The sequence below is a fragment of the Haliotis cracherodii genome, unplaced genomic scaffold, assembly GCF_022045235.1.
Source record: "Haliotis cracherodii isolate W230 unplaced genomic scaffold, xgHalCrac1.p SCAF_11, whole genome shotgun sequence".
Taxonomy (NCBI): Eukaryota; Metazoa; Mollusca; class Gastropoda; order Lepetellida; family Haliotidae; genus Haliotis; species Haliotis cracherodii.
In genome coordinates, this window is record NW_027266266.1 from 28,795,206 (window position 1) to 28,815,587 (window position 20,382).

Consider the following 20,382-nt stretch of genomic DNA (forward strand, 5'->3'; position numbering starts at 1 on the left):
TCCATGTGTCTGAAGGAACAGGATGACGATAGGATGGATTACTTCATGACAGTACCATACACTTGCCGAATTGCCATCAATGACCACAAGAGGGCCCCTGTGATGTCCCCACTCACTTACGCTTGAATGCAGAATGTTAAACAACACGAGTGTTAGCGTAACATTCCATCCCACATTACTAAACATACAGATGGCCATCAGTGCTGTCAAAATGAAACCTGGACTCAACTGGGAAAGGACTAACCCCTAGTCCTGGTTTTCTCAGACAAAATACAAACCTTGATAGTGAGAACATTAAGATTCTTCCCAGTTATCACATGCCAATGTTAAATAGTATATGAGTACCTTATGTAGACATCAACACAAAGGCAGAAAGCACTCACATAATGTGTCTCATCCTCTTCACTGAACACCAACTTGACAATTCCATACGAACCCTACAACATATGCATAAAGTAGTGAACAAAATAGTAGACAATATACACAATAACTTTCAGGACATGGTCCTTCAAACTATATCTATCGTAAGACAGTTGTCATAGCGACTGATTTACGACACCCATTGTCTGAAGAACATTTAATTGCAAAGGCTCATTACCCTGGAGCCATGACATCTATATGCCTTGAAACACTTAATTGCTGTTATTTATAAGATGCTAATACTAATTGTAAATCCCCATTTTTGAGTACAAAGACCGTCTGCCATCCTAAACGAGATGTGCAAGTATGTCACTGATGAATTACTGTTTACATTTATATTTATTACTTACTAAATGTCAGTTGACCTTGGCTATATAAGCCTTGGACCAGAAAAAAAGAAAAAAAAAAGTCTTACCCTTAGCCTAGCTAGGGTTAGGCTGGGTGCTACGGGGCACCTAGACAATACATGACTACATCCCATCACTTCCTACCGAGAACCATATGTCGGCCCCTTGCATATACGAGTACGCAAATTATTCATTAATCAACGTCTACATCCCATCCCATCACTGCCAGCCACGCTAGCACCAATACATCAGATCACTGCTGCTGCGCTGGCACCAATACACGACTACATCAGATCACTGCTGCCACACTAGCAGCAATACATGACTACATCCCATCACTGGCAGCCACGCTAGCACCAATACACGACTACATCAGATCACTCCTGTCACACTCGCAGCAATACATGACTACATCCAATCACTGCCAGCCACGCTAGCACCAATACATGACTACATCAGATTACTGCTGCTGCGCTGGCACCAATACACGAGTACATCAGATCACTGCTGTCACCCTTGCACCAATACACAACTACATCAGATCACTGCTGCCACACTAGCAACAATACACGACTACATCCCATCACTGCCAGCCACGCTAGCACCAATACACGACTACATCAGATCACTGCTGTCACACTAGCACCAAACCATGACTACATCCCATCACTGCCAGCCACGCTTGCACCAATACACGACTACATCAGATCACTGCTGCCACGCTAGCACCAATACATGACTACATCAGATCACTGCTGCCACACTCGCACCAATACATGACTACATCCCATCACTGCCAGCCACGCTAGCACCAATACACAACTACATCAGATCACTGCTGCTGCGCTAGCACCAATACACGACTACATCAGATCACTGCTGTCATACTAGTACCAATACATGACTACATCCCATCACTGCCAGCCACGCTAGCACCAATACACGACTACATCAGATCACTGCTGCCACGCTAGCACCAATACATGACTACATCAGATCACTGCTGCCACACTCACACCAATACATGACTACATCCCATCACTGCCAGCCACGCTAGCACCAATACACAACTACATCAGATCACTGCTGCTGCGCTAGCACCAATACACGACTACATCAGATCACTCCTGTCACCCTTGCACCAATACATGACTACATCCCATCACTGCCAGCCACGCTAGCACCAATACACAACTACATCAGATCACTGCTGCTGCGCTAGCACCAATACACGACTACATCAGATCACTGCTGTCATACTAGCACCAATACATGACTACATCCCATCACTGCCAGCCACGCTTGCACCAATACACAACTACATCAGATCACTGCTGCCACACTAGCAACAATACACAACTACATCCCATCACTGCCATCCACGCTAGCACCAATACACGACTACATCAGATCACTGCTGTCACACTAGCACCAAACCATGACTACATCCCATCACTGCCAGCCACGCTAGCACCAATACATGACTACATCAGATCACTGCTGCTGCGCTGGCACCAATACCCGAGTACATCAGATCACTGCTGTCACCCTTGCACCAATACATGACTACATCCCATCACTGCTGCCACGCTAGCACCAATACATGACTACATCCCATCACTGCCAGCCACGCTAGCACCAATACACAACTACATCAGATCACTGCTGCTGCGCTAGCACCAATACATGACTACATCAGATCACTGCTGTCACCCTTGCACCAATACATGACTACATCCCATCACTGCCAGCCACGCTAGCACCAATACACGAGTACATCAGATCACTGCTGCTGCGCTGGCACCAATATACGACTACATCAGATCACTGCTGCTGCGCTGGCACCAAACCATGACTACATCCCATCACTGGCAGCCACGCTTGCACCAATACATGACTACATCAGATCACTGCTGCCACACTCGCACCAATACATGACTACATCCCATCACTGCCAGCCACGCTTGCACCAATACACAACTACATCAGATCACTGCTGTCACGCTTGCACCAATACACGACTACATCAGATCACTGCTGCCACACTCGCACCATTACATGACTACATCCCATCACTGCCAGCCACGCTAGCACCAATACACGACTACATCAGATCACTGCTGCCACACTCGCACCATTACATGACTACATCCCATCACTGCCAGCCACGCTAGCACCAATACATGACTACATCAGATCACTGCTGTCACACTAGCACCAATACACGACTACATCAGATCACTGCCAGCCACGCTTGCACCAATACACGACTACATCAGATGACTGCTGCCACGCTTGCACCAATACACGACTACATCAGATCACTGCTGCCACACTAGCACCAATACATGACTACATCAGATCACTGCTGCCACACTCGCAGCAATACATGACTACATCCCATCACTGGCAGCCACGCTTGCACCAATACATGACTACATCAGATCACTGCTGCCACACTCGCACCAATACATGACTACATCCCATCACTGCCAGCCACGCTTGCACCAATACACAACTACATCAGATCACTGCTGTCACGCTTGCACCAATACACGACTACATCAGATCACTGCTGCCACACTCGCACCATTACATGACTACATCCCATCACTGCCAGCCACGCTAGCACCAATACACGACTACATCAGATCACTGCTGCCACACTCGCACCATTACATGACTACATCCCATCACTGCCAGCCACGCTAGCACCAATACATGACTACATCAGATCACTGCTGTCACACTAGCACCAATACACGACTACATCAGATCACTGCCAGCCACGCTTGCACCAATACACGACTACATCAGATGACTGCTGCCACGCTTGCACCAATACACGACTACATCAGATCACTGCTGCCACACTAGCACCAATACATGACTACATCAGATCACTGCTGCCACACTCGCAGCAATACATGACTACATCCCATCACTGCCAGCCACGCTGGCACCAATACACGACTACATCAGATCACTGCTGCCACACTTGCAGCAATACATGACTACATCAGATCACTGCTGCCACCCTTGCACCAATACACGAGTACATCAGATCACTGCTGCCACCCTTGCACCAATACACGAGTACATCAGATCACTGCTGTCACCCTTGCACCAATACATGACTACATCAGATCACTGCTGCCACACTAGCACCAATACATGACTACATCAGATCACTGCTGCTGCGCTGGCACCAATACACGAGTACATCAGATCACTGCTGTCACCCTTGCACCAATACACGACTACATCCCATCACTGCCAGCCACGCTAGCACCAATACATGACTACATCCCATCACTGCTGCCACCCTTGCACCAATACACGAGTACATCAGATCACTGCTGTCACCCTTGCACCAATACACGAGTACATCAGATCACTGCCAGCCACGCTAGCCGCAATACACAACTACATCAGATCACTGCCAGCCACGCTAGCACCAATACATGACTACATCAGATCACTGCTGCCACACTTGCACCAATACACGAGTACATCAGATCACTGCCAGCCACGCTAGCCGCAATACACAACTACATCAGATCACTGCCAGCCACGCTAGCACCAATACATGACTACATCAGATCACTGCTGCCACACTTGCACCAATACATGACTACATCACTGCCAGCCACGCTAGCCGCAATACACAACTACATCAGATCACTGCCAGCCACGCTAGCACCAATACATGACTACATCAGATCACTGCCAGCCACGCTTGCACCAATACAAGACTACATCAGATCACTGCTGCTGCGCTAGCACCAATACATGACTACATCCCATCACTGCCAGCCACGCTTGCACCAATACATGACTACATCAGATCACTGCTGCCACACTAGCACCAATACATGACTACATCCCATCACTGCCAGCCACGCTTGCACCAATACACGACTACATCCCATCACTGCCAGCCACGCTTGCACCAATACACGACTACATCAGATCACTGCCAGCCACGCTTGCACCAATACATGACTACATCCCATCACTGCCAGCCACGCTAGCACCAATACATGACTACATCCCATCACTGTCAGCCACGCTAGCACCAATACATGACTACATCAGATCACTGCTGTCACACTCGCACCAATACACCAAAACGAAAGAGAGTACTGGTGTGATATCATCCATGAAGTTTCATATTAATAAGTCAAACAGTTTGACAGTTGGTATTTCACATTAGCCGGACACATTACACAGATTTTTCATTAATGAGGTGAAGCCAAGTTAAACATGTTTCAATGTAAATGCTATTGAAACCAAACTAAACAACTGTTAATGAAAGAACCGTTTTGCATGAAAACTGGACAATAACTCATGCCCTACAGTGACACACTCCAGCCCAACAGTGACACTCCTGTCCTGGTAACACACTCCTGCCCTGGTTACACACTCCTGTCCTGGTTACATTCTAGTGGCCTACAGAGATCAACTCCTGCCTTACAGAGTCACACTCCTGCCCTACAGCGAATCACACCTGCCCTACAGTGACACACTCCTGCCCTACAGTGACACACACCTGCCCTACAGTGACACACTCCTGCCGTACAGTGACACACTCCTGCCGTACAGTGACACACTCCTGCCCTACAGTGACACACACCTGCCCTACAGTGACACACACCTGCCATACAGTGACACATTCCTGCCCTACAGTGACACATACCTGCCCTAAAGTGACACACCTGCCATACAGTGACACACTCCTGCCCTACAGTGACACACTCCTGCCCTACAGTGACACACACCTGCCCTACAGTGACACACACCTGCCCTACAGTGACACACTCCTGCCCTACAGTGACACACCTGCCATACAGTGACACACTCCTGCCCTACAGTGACACACTCCTGCCCTACAGTGACACACACCTGCCCTACAGTGACACACTCCTGCCCTACAGTGGCACACTCCTGCCCTACAGTGACACACATCTGCCCTACAGTGACACACTCCTGCCCTACAGTGACACACTCCTGCCCTGGTTACACACTCCTGCCCTACAGTGACACACACCTGCCCTACAGTGACACACTCCTGCCCTACAGTGACACGCTCCTGCCCTACAGTGACACACACCTGCCCTACAGTGACACACTCCTGCCCTACAGTGACACACACCTGCCCTACAGTGACACACTCCTGCCCTACAGTGACACACTCCTGTCCTGGTTACACACTCCTGCCCTACATAGACACACACCTTACAGTGACACCCTCCTGCCCTACAGTGACACACTCCTGCCTTACAGTGACACACTCCTGCCCTACAGTGACACACTCCTGCCCTACAGTGACACACTCCTGCCCTACAGTGACACACTCCTGCCCTACAGTGACACACACCTGCCCTACAGTGACACACTCCTGCCCTACAGTGACACACACCTGCCCTACAGTGACACACTCCTGCCCTACAGTGACACACTCCTGCCCTGGTTACACACTCCTGCCCTACATAGACACACACCTTACAGTGACACCCTCCTGCCCTACAGTGACACACTCCTGCCTTACAGTGACACACTCCTGCCCTACAGTGACACACTCCTGCCCTACAGTGACACACTCCTGCCCTACAGTGACACACTCCTGCCCTGGTTACACACTCCTGCCCTACATAGACACACACCTGCCTTACAGTGACACACACCTGCCCTTCAGTGACACACTCCTGCCCTACAGTGACACACTCCTGCCCTGGTTACACACTCCTGCCCTACATAGACACACACCTTACAGTGACACACTCCTGCCCTACAGTGACACACTCCTGCCCTACAGTGACACACTCCTGCCCTACAGTGACACACTCCTGCCCTACAGAGACATACTACCTATCTTGCCTATTTCACCATCTTGTACTGTTGGGTGCAGCCATCACTACCACCAGTACTACCTTGCCTATTTCACCATCTTGTACTGTTGGGTGCAGCCATCACTACCACCAGCACTACCTACCTTGCCTATTTCGTCCTTCATCTTGTACTGATTGAGTTGGATGTAGCCATCACTGTCTGAGACAGACACCCGGTGTGTCTCCATGGTTGGTTGTCGACGAAGGCGGGGGGAGGCAGTAGGGGAGCCATATGGAGAGTATGGAAGGGAGGGAAATATTGGTCTCTTTGCATTTGATGTTGTCAATCGATCTTCAGAATAACTGTAAATAATCTTTGGAGCTCGCTTAGAATTTACACAACCATGAATATTATAGTCGGAATTCTCACTAGGACTACCAAGTGTGGTAAATGAGGAGCTGGTGCGTATGTCTGATTCCACCTGGGAGTCGGCAATGTAGTCTACAAAAGTGGGCACATTTAAATGTCCTGTTGCATCAACACATGCAATGCTGTGACGCCTGGCAACATCTAGGTCCTCCCGGAACACACTGCAGTCAATATTGTCTTCATTTTCACTTGTTGAACTGCGACCTGAGTCACTTGTAATATTAGAACTTTTTCTTTGAAGTGGAACCTTCTTATGTGAAGAACTTGCATGCTGTACAAATGTTACTGGTGTAATCACCCCTGAAGTATGTTGATTCTCTTTGACTCCTTCTACCTGTATTGTTTGCGATGTGCCTGTTTGTTGGGGGGTCCCGGAGGTAGCAGTGAGGACTACGTTGCGGATGTTCTCCTCTCTCTCCTCCTGAGACTCAGGTTTGTGGACCATGTCATCAGGAGAGTCCTGGCCCTGGTCAAAGTGACAGTTTCTGAAAGCAAGCACAAAGTCACTTTAGATATATGACATGGCCAGAGCATCATACAGCTTGTCATACAGCCACTGAACATTTCATTTTGGATCAATATGTATGAGGCTCTTATCCCTCGAATCTATGCTCTGAAAAAACAAGAATCAGTGCATATATTACATATTGCAAGTCAGCAAGAAGTCATTGCAGATACACGGCTGTACTATAGTCTCTCCTAAAGATTAGTTTGTATAGCATCAAACAAGAAACAAAATGGAATCACTCAATTGACAAGAGTGTGGCAATTGAGAAAACCTTTTGATTAGTCTGCGATTGGTACTGCCACACACAAGCTGGTCATAGTTAGAAGCTTAACTATATCACATGTACAGTATGGGACAGGACCATAGGTCAAGGCACCATACCTTCAGTGTGTCTGCATAACACAGGCTTGCATGTAGGTCGTTCAGATATATACTACCACCATGCAGCATAACACAGGCTTGCATGTAGGTCATTCTGATATATACTACCACCATGCAGAATAACACAGGCTTGCATGTAGGTCATTCCGATATATACTACCACCATGCAGCATAACACAGGCTTGCATGTAGGTCATTCTGATATATAATACCACCATGCAGCATAACACAGGCTTGCATGTAGGACATTCCGATATATACTACCACCATGCACCATAACACAGGCCTGCATGTAGGACATTCCGATATATACTACAACCATGCAGAATAACACAGGCTTGCATGTAGGACAATCCGATATATACTACAACCATGCAGCATAACACAGGCTTGCATGTAGGTCATTCTGATATATACTACCACCATGCAGCATAACACAGGCTTGCATGTAGGTCATTCCGATATATACTACCACCATGCAGCATAACACAGGCTTGCAAGTAGGTCATTCCGATATATACTACCACCATGCAGCATAACACAGGGCTGCATGTAGGTCATTCCGATATATACTACCACCATGCAGCAAAACACAGGCTTGCATGTAGGTCATTCTGATATATAATACCACCATGTATCATAACACAGGCTTCCATGTACCTTATATGACCGCGGATAAGCCGACCCCGTAGATAAGCCGAGGTGCTAACTTGACCATTGAAATACGAAAGAAAATGATATGACCCGCAGATAAGCCGAATCAGGAATTGAAAGGCAAAAAACACTGCGAAGTCGGACTGCAAGACATGTGCCGGAACTCGCAGATATTCAAAAATATAAGATGAAAAACGTTGTAATTGAAAAAGTCATTATTATTTCTAATCAAGATTTAACAAACCAGTCATCCACTTTCATAATGTGGGAAGCTCTTTCTTGTGGTTTTTTTTAATCTCATAATGATCGTTATATGTTGCCATCAACAAGTAAGCGCCATTTTGTGAATCGGTGTATATAGAATTATGAACCCGTGAGAAAATATATCAGCTGGAGCGAAAACTCGCAGTTTGAATTCAGCATCGTAAGCCTGGCGTTTTCGTTTAAAACTCATGATGAAAATGTCAGTCAGTAAAAATATACCAACTTTTATAACCCCCTTTACACCACTATTGTATGTTAATCCAATTGAATTAAATAAATTATCATACTATGAACACATTGAATGACCATCACTTACTCACAGGCTTCTCCAGTTCATTAAACTAATCTCTCGAAAACAAAGAAATTAAGCCCCTACTCCCAACACGATCGCTAAGCACCCACAACTTGAAAATGTTTGTGTAAACAACATGTATGTATGTAGGTCATTCCGATATATAATACCACCATGCAGCATAACACAGGCTTGCATGTAGGTCATTCCGATATATAATACCACCATGCAGCATAACACAAGCCTGCGTGTAGGTCATTCCGATATAAATTACCACCATGCAGAATAACACAGGCTTGCATGTAGGTCATTCCGATATATACTACCACCATGCAGCATAACACAGGCTTGCATGTAGGTCATTCCGATATATAATACCACCATGCAGCATAACACAAGCCTGCGTGTAGGTCATTCCGATATAAATTACCACCATGCAGAATAACACAGGCTTGCATGTAGGTCATTCCGATATATACTACCACCATGCAGCATAACACAGGCCTGCATGTAGGTCATTCTGATATATACTACCACCATGCAGCATAACACAGGCTTGCATGTAGGTCATTCCGATATATACTACCACCATGCATCAAAACACAGGCTTGCATGTAGGTCATTCCGATATATACTACCACCATGCAGCAAAACACAGGCTTGCATGTAGGTCATTCCGATATATACTACCACCATGCAGCATAACACAGGCTTGCATGTAGGTCATTCCAATATAAATTACAACCATGCAGCATAACACAGGCTTGCATGTAGGTCATTCCGATATATAATACCACCATGCACCATAACACAGGCCTGCATGTAGGTCATTCCGATATATACTACCACCATGCAGCATAACACAGGCCTGCATGTATGTCATTTCGATATATAATACCGCCATGCAGCATAACACAGGCTTGCATGTAGGTCATTCCGATATATACTACCACCATGCAGCAAAACACAGGCTTGCATGTAGGTCATTCCGATATATACTACAACCATGCAGCAAAACACAGGCTTGCATGTAGGACAATCCGATATATACTACAACCATGCAGCAAAACACAGGCTTGCATGTAGGTCATTCCGATATATACTACCACCATGCAGCATAACACAGGCTTGCATGTAGGTCATTCCGATATATACTACCACCATGCAGCAAAACACAGGCTTGCATGTAGGTCATTCCGATATATACTACCACCATGCAGCAAAACACAGGCTTGCATGTAGGTCATTCCGATATATACTACCACCATGACAATTGTTATAACAAGTGTAAGTAATCAGGATTGTGTTCAGACAAGCCTGTAGTAGTGAGTTATATCACCTGTATATGATCAATTATTGACTGCTTGTCAGTTTCCAACACGCTTCAGAAAACAATCAATAGAGACTCTTGTACTCTGCCCAATAAAACAATTATTGCTGTTGTGCCAGACGATAACAGTTGTCTATGGAGTGAGGTTTACACTTCCATGTACACACTCCCTCCTATGATGTACAGTTAACAGTAGGTGATATGTCTACAACTCAAACAAACACTGGAATGTTCATTGTGGGCCTAACACATGTAACAACCTTTAAAGCCTTTAAAGATACATGTAACACCATGAACACTCTCATGTTACTACCGTGAACAGTGCCAATACATAATGCTTAGAATACCAAGACTAAACTGTAGGAGTCTGTGCTGTTGAAAGGCACACCTACCTGCACCAAGCTTGCATCCTGTGATAGAATCGGTCGTAATACTGCATGCACTGCCGCTTTACTGAATTACATGGACATTCTCATCGACCAGCTCAGTAAACAACGCAGTTAAAATGCAGGCTTATCATAAATAAGTTCTGAACCAATACCAACAACAGAGTTACAACTTCACTTGTGAGATGTCAAGTTGACGGACAGTGGGCCCGTGCTGCTGTCTGTGTTGCCATCTGGGAGTCCGACCTTCATGCTTCCACAGGTCCCATGGGACATCTACAGATCACCTGGCTGTCAAGCAGGATCAATTCAAGCACACTCTAACAAAGCAAATGAAATTGTTTCACATGGAGAATCACACAAAGTCATGTGATTTAATTGGACATTTATGGATGGGTGTCCAGCAAGTTCATTCCCATCACAAGTTCTTCATTATCCACTTTCCCTCCATGCCCTCCAACATCTAGCATCAGATGTGTCAATCCCAGCACTTGTGGAGTCACAGTAATGAAACTTTGTTGGTGGTAGGTGGTCAACACTTGCAGGGACAATCAATGTCAGTATTTAATGTCCTTGTTTACAACACCTGACTACAGATTTGTTGCCGGACAGCAAACCTTGGGAGTGTTATCAACCTATGTGTAGAAGGCGACATCAGAACAAGCTGTTCATTTGCTTCCCTTTCTGCTAAACAGTCTCACTTGGTTCCCATATCTGCCTTCACGTAATGATGGAGAGTTCTTGTCCAGTAATACCTGGCACAGAGTCCAGCAACAACACGTGAGGGAGGAGTTTATACTGCTTTGAAGATAATACAACTTACTAAGAGTGATTAAGGTATCACTGGCCAAGGTATATGTGCTCCCAAATCTCCCAACGCATACATCACAATGCATAATTCATAGGACACTGAGACTGCAGATGTAAAGCCATGCTGTTGCCAGTGACTACTACACATATGATAGTACTATGGTGGATGAGAACATGTTTACTGTTAGATGGCTAAAGTGTCCCTGAAAGTCCTAATTCACTACTTGAAATTTAATCAAGCCAAAGCCAGACCGAGGCAGTTATCATCTCCTGTCTTAGTTCTTTGTCGAGATATGAGGTGGTGCAGGAGATCTCTCGTCCTACTTCAAACTGGAGATATGGAGTATTGGATGAGATCTCCCGTCCTAGTTCCATGTGGAGATATGGAATATTGCAGGAGATCTCCCGTCCTAGTTCCATGTGGAGATGTGGAGTATTGCAGGAGATCTCCCTTCCTAGTTCCAAATGGAGATATAGAGTATTGCAGGAGATGTCCCTTCCTAGTTCCAACTGGAGATATGGAGTATTGGAGGAGATCTCCTGTCCTAGTTCCATGCGGAGATATGGAGTATTGCAGGAGATCTCCTGTCCTAGTTCCATGTGGAGATGTGGAGTATTACAGGAGATCTCCCGTCCTAGTTCCATGCGGAGATATGGAGTATTGCAGGAGATCTCCCGTCCTAGTTCCATGCGGAGATATGGAGTATTGCAGGAGATCTCCTGTCCTAGTTCCATGTGGAGATGTGGAGTATTACAGGAGATCTCCCGTCCTAGTTCCATGCGGAGATATGGAGTATTGCAGGAGATCTCCCGTCCTAGTTCCATGCGGAGATATGGAGTATTGCAGGAGATCTCCTGTCCTAGTTCCATGTAGAGATGTGGAGTATTACAGGAGATCTCCCGTCCTAGTTCCATGTGGAGATATGGAGTACTGCAGGAGATCTCTGTCCTAGTTCCATGTGGAGATTTGGAGTATTGCAGGAGATCTTCCGGCTTCGTCATACCAATAGACGTTAGAAGATGGTACTTGCTGTTACCCTGTCTACGCTCGGCATTAAGGGGCTAAAACAAGGACTGGCCCGCTCGGAGTCATTATACTGTGTCTGAGTGGGGTATTCATGTTATACTGTGGCATCGTATCTCAGTGAGCTAGCACTGTAAATCGGCATCAGTCCGGACTAGTACAAGCAGCCACACACAGACACACACATGCATTTCAAAAGCTTGAAACGTGATATAATTGGACAATTTTAATTCTTGAATTTGAAAGCTCAAGAAGTGTGGAGTAGGCTATATTTAATACAAGGAAATGATAGGCTAACCTTTACATAATGCTGGCTTAAAAAGAATATAATGAAAACTATTTAAAACATCAAAACTACATCACATTTACAATGAAAACAGTTTGTCATTCAGAAATGGATTATCTATTAGTTTTGTGTCATTTCTATTACTGTTTGTTATTAATTTGAGATTCTAATGTATATATGGCTCCAAAACTGAAAAGGCTGTTTAATCTTGGATCCATTTTGGCAGCTTTCTCACCATAAAACATTCCAGTCCCTTACTAAACTTCTATGAAAAGCACATGTTGCAATACAAAACTTAGAAAACTGTGCCAAATTCTAACAGTGTTAGTCAAGCGATAAATAGTCTCATTTACTTGTCGGTCACTGTGGAAATCTTTCCAATCGTGATGTACTAGATCTACGTCCTAGTCAGATCAGCTCAGTCCAAGAGAATATTATTATTTAAAAACTGTCCATTATATATGACCACAACATTAGATCAGCTGTTTGGCATGATGTCATCCATATCACATCATGCGAGGTCAAATCTGTCAAGACGACAAATTCGGGAAATCACCAACCTTTTGTTAGCAAATAAAAATAAAATTGCACTATCTAACGTCATTGAATGACAAAAACAAAGTGTTTACTCACTGCTGATACTACAGATAACGTATCAAATCAAAGATAAAGACTTGCGAAAGATTATCATACAATATAATAATTTGTAGATCTAAAATTGATATGATTTAGCATTATTTAGCTAAATTGGATTATGGTCAGCTGCGAATAATAAATACTAGTAACTATCCCCACTTGCCGTTTGTTTACAAACATTCGCCTCTCACAGTACCCCACCAAATTACGTTTAAATACTCCCCCATAGCAACCATGCATCATTTCTCCCATGACGTCAAGACTTTTACTCCCCAACACAACGCGTCCGGCTGTTAGAAATTTCACCTCCTTTTTGTTTTTTGCTGTATGAGTGATGTCTCCTAAAAGGAAAGCGGCACATGGTGTTAAACTAAAGCCCCCATCTGCACCATGCCAAACAGCGGGGCGCAAAATGTATAAATACATTATTAACAAAGCTGAAAACCACCCTCAGATCGACCATGATGGGCATGGGCCACTTTAAAACAAATGTGTGCAGGACATTGTTTATTTCTTAAGTAATGTTTATTTCTTAAGTAAAGGTACAGTTCCATGTAAGTAACTTCACTTTGGGGGAGGCACATAATTTTTCTTTTCCTTCCCAGTCCCTTATCCCCCTCCCCATCAGTGAGTGGACATGGCTCCACTTGAGGTAGCTGAGTACAGGACACTGTGTCATACACTGACAGGACACTGTGTCATACACGGACATCAGTGAGTTGACATGGCTCCACTTGAGGTGGCTGAGTACAGGACACTGTATCATACACTGACATCAGTGAGTTGACATGGCTACACTTGAGGTAGCTGAGTACAGGACACTGTATCATACACTGACATCAGTGAGTTGACATGGCTACACTTGAGGTGGCTGAATACAGGACACTGTGTCATACACTGACATCAGTGTGTGGACATGGCTACACTTGAGGTAGCTGAGTACAGGACACTGTGTCATACACTGACATCAGTGAGTTGACATGGCTACACTTGAGGTAGCTGAGTACAGGACACTGTATTATACACTGACATCAGTGAGTGGACATGGCTACACTTGAGGTGGCTGAATACAGGACACTGTATCATACACTGACATCAGTGAGTTGACATGGCTACACTTGAGATGGCTGAGTAGAGGACACTGTGTCATACACTGACACCAGTGAGTTGACATGGCTACACTTGAGGTAGCTGAGTACAGGACACTGTGTCATACACGGACACCAGTGAGTGGACATGGCTACACTTGAGATGGCTGAGTAGAGGACACTGTGTCATACACTGACACCAGTGAGTTGACATGGCTACACTTGAGGTAGCTGAGTACAGGGCACTGTGTCATACACGGACATCAGTGAGATGACATGGCTACACTTGAGGTGGCTGAGTAGAGGACACTGTATCATACACTGACATCAGTGAGTTGACATGGCTACACTTGAGGTGGCTGAGTACAGGACACTGTGTCATACACTGACATCAGTGAGTGGACATGGCTACACTTGAGGTAGCTGAGTACAGGGCACTGTGTCATACACGGACATCAGTGAGATGACATGGCTACACTTGAGGTGGCTGAGTACAGGACACTGTGTCATACACTGACATCAGTGAGATGACATGGCTACACTTGAGGTGGCTGATTACAGGACACTGTGTCATACACTGACACCAGTGAGTGGACATGGCTACACTTGAGGTGGCTGAGTACAGGGCACTGTGTCATACACTGACATCAGTGAGTGGACATGGCTACACTTGAGGTGGCTGAGTAGAGGACACTGTGTCACACACTGACATCAGTGAGTTGACATGGCTACACTTGAGGTTGCTGATTACAGGACACTGTCACGGTGAGTGGACATGGCTACACTTGAGGTAGCTGAGTACAGGACACTGTGTCATACACTGACAGTTGGGTAATGTCAATATTGTAGCACTGTCCTGGATAGTTGGGTCATAGAAATATTGTAGCACTGTCCTGGGTATTAATATCATTTTATCAGGACATGCTAGTTTTCAAGTCACCTGCAGGGGTGGCAACAATACACAGTTAAGAGTTTAGAGGTGTACATTAGTATATATGACAGTCCAAGCACAGATAGCTACACGATAAATCGCAAAGAACAATGAAGTACGAAGCGTGGTTTATTTCACGATAAAACATTTTTCTGTCATGACGTCATTTCTGAAGATTTGAAGATGCGCTTGCAACTTGATGACGTCATATTTTGGACGACGTTATTTTTGAGTGGGTAGGGTCTGGTAAGTTGTTCCCTATAGATATAACTCGGCTGCGTCTATAAAAACACAGTAGCCGAACGCCTCGTGGTCGTAAAACACTGCAGTGGGAATAAACCACTCAGGGCTGCACCCCTCATCAGGTCTATTCTCCCTGCAGTTTTGTTTTTTTTGCATGATAAACAACTCCCACTCTTCGTTTATTTCATTAATACAGACACCTTGATGATCTATCTCAGTGCTGGCACCGCATGTCTAAACAGTCCATGTTGACGTGGTCCCAGTGACCTACATAGCATGGTAGCTGACAGCACTGTTGTCTTGTATTGATCAGACACCTGATCACCTGCTGCCTCGTTTACCATTGCTTCCTACCTGTAGCTGCCACTAGAACGCACGCAATGTGAGTTGCTCCTCACAGCCTATCTGTTTGCAGGAACACAGGTGTTAATCACACAATGCTTGACACACCAAACTTCAGGAAGCCACCACCTGGATGCATACATTTCTCCATTAATTTTATTTGTTTCCTTAGCTGAATGAAAGCTACAAAAGCTGTATAATCTGACAATTTCCTAACTTACTGAGATAGTTATTTGAGGAAATCTTAGGAAAATCCTTTTATATACTGTACAGGTACATTGATAGGAAAGAGAATGTATGGAAGACAACTTGTTTATTATGTTATTACTGCATTATCTCCATGTTGATGTCATATCAAGTGTTTGAAAGACATTTAGAAGTTCATACATTTATAGTTTCAAAGTGAGCTGAACGTTATGTGGAGTGAAATCCTAATCCATGAAACAAGGACAGCGTATCTATAACTTGGTAGGGTACGATAGGGTGAGGGGAAAGTATGGTATGTGATAGTCTTTAAACTTGTTTATGGTAAGAAACATTCATGTACAGCACATTTTGTCAATCAGTTTCTGGGCTACACAATATGAACAAAACATTTGGAAAGCAGATGATGATGGTGCCTGTATGAAACTTATGATCAGTATCATGATGTAGTTTGAGCTGAATCACAGTTATATTCCTTCAGTTTTCATTGTATTTTCAAATGTCAGAAAACTTACTTCTTAATCCAAATGCCATGATTAAATTTTAACTCCATTAGAGTGGAACACACACTACCTAAAGTTTTCCTCTGTGACCTGCACATACTGCTGTGTGACGTATTGATGCTTCAACATTCTCCACAATTCAAGAACTTTTGCACATTAAAAGAATTTAAATGTTTCATTTTCATACAATGAAGAAAGAAATCACATGATGGTCATCATATGTCTTTACATGAAGTTTCAGCTACCAGATTCTAACATTTTTAGAAGTGAAAAAATCAAATAAAAAATTACTGAATACAAACCCAACTGTGTTGCTACACATCGCATACAACTTTCCAAATTCCTCATGTCTTTTCAGAAGATTCTTGAACATTTTTTACAATTAGAATTTTTCACTTTAGAAAAACACAAAATTGTTATTTGGGTTCTTTCACATGCATGCAGTGAAACATGCGCATGACTGTTGTAATCTCACTTTGACAAGGAGGCATCTGCCTCTGAGTACTTCAGAAGACGACTGAAGTACAGAATATTCATTAAAAAAGGAATTAACTTAGAATTTCATTAACAATGCCTAACAGATTTAAAAGACATAACAGAAGGGAGTTCAGATTGAGTCACTGACACATTAAACAAGACTGGCTTCAAGCAGTCTGCACAGCCAGTCTGATCCTGGTTGAGGGGAGGACAATGACAAGCATGTCCAAGTAAGGGAGGGTTTTCCTTCGCCCAGGTCTACAGTTTGGAGGCCATGAGTTCCTTCAACATGGTGTGTAGGACCACCAGCCCAACAGCCCCCACTGAGTATTCAGGTCTACAGTTTGGAGACCATGAATTCCTTCAACATGGTGTGGGTGACCACCAGCCCAACAGCCCCCACTGAGTATTCAGGTCTACAGTTTGGAGGCCATGAGTTCCTTCAACATGGTGTGTAGGACCAGCCAAACAGCCCCCACTAAGTATTCAGGTCTACAGTTTGGAGACCATGAATTCCTTCAACATGGTGTGGGTGACCACCAGCCCAACAGCCCCCACTAAGTATTCAGGTCTACAGTTTGGAGGCCATGAGTTCCTTCAACATGGTGTGGGTGACCACCAGCCCAACAGCCCCCGCTGAGTATTCAGGTCTACAGTTTGGAGGCCATGAGTTCCTTCAACATGGTGTGTGGGACCAGCCCAACAGCCCCCACTGAGTATTCAGGTCTACAGTTTGGAGGCCATGAGTTCCTTCAACATGGTGTGTGGGACCAGCCCAACAGCCCCCACTGAGTATTCAGGTCTACAGTTTGGAGGCCATGAGTTCCTTCAACATGGTGTGTGGGACCAGCCCAACAGCCCCCACTGAGTATTCAGGTCTACAGTTTGGAGGCCATGAGTTCCTTCAACATGGTGTGTGGGACCAGCCCAACAGCCCTGACCGAGTATTCAGGTCTACAGTTTGGAGTATCACTAAACAATTTTTTTTTTAAAAATGGCAAACTAACTTCCAAAATTCAAATTGTCAAATTAGAAAAATAACAGAAAAAGCCCCTTACCGAACTAAAAGTATTACACCCATCCAAAAATTGACAGAATAATAAATAAGCTACAGACAGGCCATATCAAACAAAACTACCGGCTAAAATAAGCTACACAACATGCAACAGGATCATGCCCGCACTGCACCTATGAAGAAACCCCAGAACACGCTCATACACTGCACACACTACCAGGCACACAGATCAACACTACAATCCACTCTAAACTTAAACAAGGAACTCACTCTAGAATCAATCCTAAACCCCCAAAATAACTCACAAAACTTCAAAACCCTGGGCTTATACCTAATCAAAACAGGTCTAATCAATCATATCTGAAACCACACAATACACCTATAAAACCCAAACCACATAAACCAGCAATCACACACCACACACAGCTCCCTTAGTCCCCTCCCCACCTTGGCACCTATTCCAAATTTCAGAAATCTCAAAATAACAACATAAGCAATCCCTAAAACCCCGCTCCCGGGTTGCACTGGCAGTCTGGCGGGCCCGTGTGCGACATACGCTTACAGTCGGAAAGTGCACGTTAAATCTCTAACTTAAGTAAGTAAGATGAAAAACATGGGGAGAGAGAGAGAAGAGAAAGAGAGAGAAGAAAGGTTTTACCCTTAGCCTAGCTAGGGTTAGGCTAGGTGCTCCGGGGCACCAAGACAACAACCACTACCACTATGTATGTGCTGAGCTGGCACACAGTGGTTTTTATATATATATATCTACCTGTATAAAGTAAAATTGTATATACCGCAAGTCATCATCTTCAAGTTGTCACTTCCTACCGAGAACCATACACCGACCCTTGCATATACGAGTATGCAAATTATTCATTAATCAACGTCAGACCAACGGGTTATTAAAAACAGGAAATTTATGATACATCCTCACTAGACATGATGATTTCCAAATTCAATGGTATTTGTATACTGTATACAGGACAATGTTTCATACACAGAGGTTAAGATAATGTGTGTAATTGTTTCTTAAAATAAGCAATCAGCTGTTCACACATTTTCTACCTGATCTATGGGTGATTTCATTTAAAAAATTCTTAATATCATGGCCAACATCAAAACTGAAAAGAAATTAATACAGTGATAAAAAGATTGATGACTTTGTATCTCTAATAACTAATGTTTGTTTCAAGGCGAGTTCACGGTCAGAAGATGTGATTTGCCAATCAGTTCAAACACGAACATTAATGTGAACAAAATTGAAAGAAATCTTGGATAAAAGTAACAGGTTGGATTCCAAACATAAGTCCAGATACACAAAGAACACTTTTTTACACGCAGATAGTGTAATAACAGGACCACTTGTGTACTTTAGTACAGGTTGGTTGACATGCTACTTCTGGTGTGGTGTGCTCACGATAACCAACTGATAACGTCTTTGCGTTGTAAAAGAAAAATCTGAGCTCATTGAACTTGTGTATTATGCACACACTGGTAGTCAAACGGTAGTTATATGCCGCAGTCCAGTTATTTCCTCATCAAGGAATACATTCATCTACAGAGGCCCTTTCCCAGGTTGATTGTACACAGATGTTTAATTGGTTACATAATAGTTTGAAGACCCCGACCAAAAAAAATAAAACACCGACCGGATGCACTATATTTTCAAAAGCCATTGCATGAGAACTAATTCTTTTATTTTTTTAAGCCTAAATATTGAAAATTCCAGGTAATTCCATCAAATACTTTTTGATATTTTGCTTGTCAAAGTTATCCCAGCATTCCGCCATTGAAAGACAGCTGCGATGTCTTGAGAACTTACTTATGGCAGACGACTGTATTTCACAGTTTGGGGGAGGTAGACATTCAGTCGACTCCGTAAATCATTCTTTTTCTTATTCTTTCTATCAAAATATTCAGTGAAAGAATTTGCCAAATACTTCTTGCCATGTTCAGGCAATTTGGGATCCTCTTGTCTTC

At 44.2% G+C, this 20,382-nt stretch overlaps 1 protein-coding gene across 4 annotated transcripts in view; it reads right to left on the reverse strand.

Moving 5' to 3' along the window:
* The window catches only part of LOC139456398 (calcium/calmodulin-dependent protein kinase kinase 1-like), a 160,170-nt gene that overhangs the window by 37,206 nt on the left and 102,582 nt on the right, over positions 1–20,382 (reverse strand). For all 4 annotated transcript variants that reach the window (XM_071238091.1, XM_071238092.1, XM_071238090.1 and 1 more), the window contains 2 exons: positions 6,763–7,513; positions 384–437 (listed from right to left, as the gene is read on the reverse strand). In XM_071238091.1, the coding sequence (XP_071094192.1) occupies positions 384–437; positions 6,763–7,513 (805 nt within the window). The remainder of the gene's footprint in view (positions 1–383; positions 438–6,762; positions 7,514–20,382) is intronic.